General features: G+C 41.6%; 1 protein-coding gene across 1 annotated transcript; it reads right to left on the bottom strand.

The window, feature by feature from the left end:
* Positions 1 to 576: 576 nt before the first annotated feature.
* On the bottom strand, positions 577 to 2,212 carry LOC129235884 (membrane-bound alkaline phosphatase-like). Its single transcript, XM_054869944.1, has 2 exons — positions 977 to 2,212; positions 577 to 918 (listed from the first exon to the last, which is right to left on the bottom strand). Exons 1-2 carry the CDS (start codon positions 2,210 to 2,212, stop codon positions 577 to 579), a joined length of 1,578 nt encoding a protein of 525 aa, XP_054725919.1.
* Positions 2,213 to 3,953: the final 1,741 nt, after the last annotated feature.

Genomic DNA, 3,953 nt, shown 5'->3' with positions numbered 1-3,953 from the left:
CAAAAAAAAACAAATTTTGTCGTGTGTGACCCATTTCTCATATGCTTTCAACAACCGTTTAAGAAATGGGTCGGTTTCATTACATTTGGCCAAGGCCTCGCACATGAAAATTCGATCCATTTGGTGTTAATAGGTGTGGCACCCAAACAGCGAGTAACTCACGACTGAATGAAAAAAACCAAAACAGCAAAAGAGCTTTTTTAGTGTGAAATGTCACCTTGAAAACGAGCATAAACATTAAATTGTTTGAACTCTACGAGACATCTATCGAGAAAATAATGAATTTCTTTTTCGCCAAACTAATAAAATATTTTATTATTTATTGGTAGCAAGCAAAAAGTAGTTTCCCACTAAGTCCAATATAAATAATAAATAAATAATATGTAGTATAGAAATGGAATTTGAAAATATCCAGTACAAACACCACAAAATAACGCAGTAATAATTCGGTCTTTCAAATATTCCTTTCCATTTAATTTGCACGCTCCAGTTGTACTAAACTCGTAGTTATATAAAATGATATAAAAACACAAAAAAAAAATACAAAAAATTATTTAAATAAAAAAAACCCAGTCATTATTGCGAACACGCTGTAAGACCATTTGCCAAGCACGAGGCGTAAGCCATCAAATGTGGAATAGTGTTTTGATCATAAACGCCAGAGAACAAGTGCGCCCAAGGACCCGAAGCGAGCACAGCCACATCATCACCACCATGAGTTTCGGAGGAGAGTGGAACGGTGGAAGGAAACTGATCGTTTGCCACGCCTTTTATTAGTGTAGTTGGATCGCGGCGTGCTTGCTGTTCAACATCAAAGAATGTTTCATAACTGGGACCATTTGCATAGCTCAGAGTCATGTAGGGTTTGCGGTCAGCAGGTGTATTAGGTGTTCGGCCAAAAATATCATTGCCACGTGTCTAGATACGAAAATAGTATAAAAAAACGAGGAACAAAAAATGTGTGAAAAGAAATTACCGCATAACCGGAATAGCTGAATGAATGCGAGTGATCGGCTGTTACCACAATCAAAGTATCATCTTCGCTTGTCAACTCACGCGCCGCTTGGATGGCCTTCGAGAACTCCAGAGTTTCGTCCAAAGCTAGGCGCGCATAGGTATCGTGATGGCCGTGATCGATGCGTCCGCCCTCAATGAAAATGAAGTAGCCCTGCTCGTTGCGACTCAAGAACTCCACAGACTTACGCGTCATTTCCTCCAATGTTGGCTGATTGCTGAGCTCATCAGTTTCCAAGTGATACAACATGTGGCTGTCTTCGAAAAGCCCAAGCAAGCGATCCACACTGCTAAGATTCAAGCTGTTCAATTGGTCTAGCGTCTCGACGTAGGCATTTTTGCTGCTCTGATTCTGATATACTTCAATCAAGTTGAGTCCATCACTGCGCTTGCCTGCCGCATATAATTGAGTGTCTACAAATTCACGCTTACCGCCACCCATCATAACTGAAAGCTGGCTACCCACTTCGCCATGTATCATCTGATAGGCAATGTCCTGCACTTGACTGTCACTGCCACAGGCGGACTTCACCTCACTATCGTTCTCCCAGTCGCGTTCAGCTATGTGCGCATAGACACCCGCAGGCGAAGCGTGAGTAATCCTTGTGGTGGTCACAACTCCTGCCAGTTTGCCAGCATCCAGCGCCCATTTTGCAATGGAGCTGACGTAATTGGTAGTATTTGAAGTTTGTTGGCAATCAGTGCGATCTACATAACCACCAACTCCGATTGTGCCACCCATGGCTTTGACGCCACACAAGTAAGCGGTGGCGGTGGAGGCGGAGTCGGCCACTATTTGATTGATATTGAAGGTTCGAGAAAGTCCTGTGTAGGGAAATTGTTCAAATGCGAGAAACTTTTCCTCGCCACCCAGCAGATTGCGTGCCGCAGAGTGCGTGGTGATGCCCATGCCATCACCCAGGAACATAATCACATTTTTGGCGATTTTCTTGTTGGGTACTGCGCTCAGCTTTTCCTTAACAAACTGTTTGCCTTGATCACGCCAATATTCGGTAGTCTCTTCGTCTACTATTCGCGTTTGGTAGAAGGCTCTGGTGTTAGTGCTGACGAAATCAGGATGCATGCGACTTTCCCGACAATCCTCGTCGTCCTGTCCGCATGTGGGCACCGCAAGCGCAAACGCCAACAGGTGGCAAGCAATGGTGACAAGGACTACTGAGTGTCTTGAGTACGACATGGTGCACGGTGTGTGAGTGAAAAATCAACTGGCGCATCCACAGTTTGGACTTTACTTAAGTACAACCTTTAATTTGTATTCAAGTCTGACGATAAGACAGGCACGTGAAAAATTCATGCTGATTTATTGGGTTGATATCGAAGTAGCTGAACCGGTGGGCGGGGTAAGCGTATGAATCGACAATAAACGAGATTTTCAGGTGACTCGCAAGAGGGAGGACGTTGCTGGTTTTGGTTTCTTTCCCATAAACAGCTTCTATCAGTACATAAACTGTTATTAATTGGAGTCTTATCAGAATGTCTAAAAATTGCACACAAATTGGCTGGATGTTATCTGTTCAATATAAATGCGGGGTATATGAAGAAACTACAGCATGTTTTGAAGCAAATAAAATTGTAAATGCCTGTGCACGTTTTTAGATGCCTCAATAAAAAACACACACATTGACAAGTCATATATCGCCAAAATCAAGAGCAAGTTCTTAGCCCTGAAAAGCTGTCTGCTCGAAAAAAGCTCAAAGCTTAGCCGAAAAAAGGTTTATCTCTTCAAATCTGATTTCAAGGCAAAAAGCTTCCACGGGCGCTAATCAAATTAGAGAGTGAAATTTTGTTTTATCTATCAGGTGGATACTTCTGCGAGCAAATCATGAGCATACGCTGGGTTTTTTTACGGTGGGGCGATACATTTTACTGTTTATATACTTATCGGATTCATTGAAACGTTTGGAAATGAAAATACAAAAAAAGAAAAAATATTTGTTTTGAGAAATTAGGTAATAATTTTTTTTTTCTCCAAGAAGTAAGTTTATTGTGAAAAAAATGTATCGCACGGTCATTCGTGCTAAAAGTAGTTACTTGATTGTGATGAAACGCAAAATGCCACAATGAGGCATTGCGCCCTGTAGCAGCGAAAAAATCATATTCTGGAAGTGCTTTTACAGTGGAACAATAAAATAAATCAAAATTGTGAGAAAGTTTACTTATTGTACACAAATGTACATACATACATTGAAGATAGAGTAAAAAGCGCGACAATAGCACTTTACTCTTGTAAACAGCTGATAGGACTAAGTTGGGGTCTTTCTCCATCTATCGTATATTGGCTTTACACAGCGATTGTAAGACCAATCCTAACATGCGGTATACTGGTATGGTGGCCGGCTTTAGATAAGATATATATTAAGAAAAACCATGTTTCATGTAAAGGGTGTTTTTTTAGAGGTTAGGGTTTCAAGATGAAATAAAACGTATATAATTTAATGTTATGGCCAAGAATTTAGCTTCATTATAAAGATAAGGGTTTGCCATTATGTTTTAAAAATGATTTCGGGCAAGTTTCGAATAAATTCCAGCCGAGAGGCCCAATTTTCGACCACTTTTTGCAGCAATTGGGGCCGTATGTCAGCAATAACGCGCCGAATATTCTCTTCCAAGACGTCAATCGTCTCGGGCTTATCTGCGTAGACAAGCGACTTCACATAGCCCTACAAGAAATAGTCCAGCGGTGTTATATCGCACGATCTTGGAGGCCACGCCACAGGTCCACGGCGCGAGATAATACGCTCACCAAAAGTTTCCTTCAATAAATCGATTGTTGCGTTGGCTGTATGGCATGTAGCGCCGTCTTGTTGGAACCAAAGGTCGTCCACATCAACATCGTCCAATTCAGGCACGAAAAAGTCATTAATCATGGCTCTCTAGCGCTCTCCATTGACTGTAACATGCCGGCTTCATTTTTAAAG

The sequence above is a fragment of the Anastrepha obliqua genome, chromosome 1, assembly GCF_027943255.1.
Source record: "Anastrepha obliqua isolate idAnaObli1 chromosome 1, idAnaObli1_1.0, whole genome shotgun sequence".
In the NCBI taxonomy this organism is placed as follows: Eukaryota; Metazoa; Arthropoda; class Insecta; order Diptera; family Tephritidae; genus Anastrepha; species Anastrepha obliqua.
The sequence above is the reverse complement of the archived record's forward strand: the minus strand, read 5'-3'. Positions and strand labels throughout refer to the sequence as shown.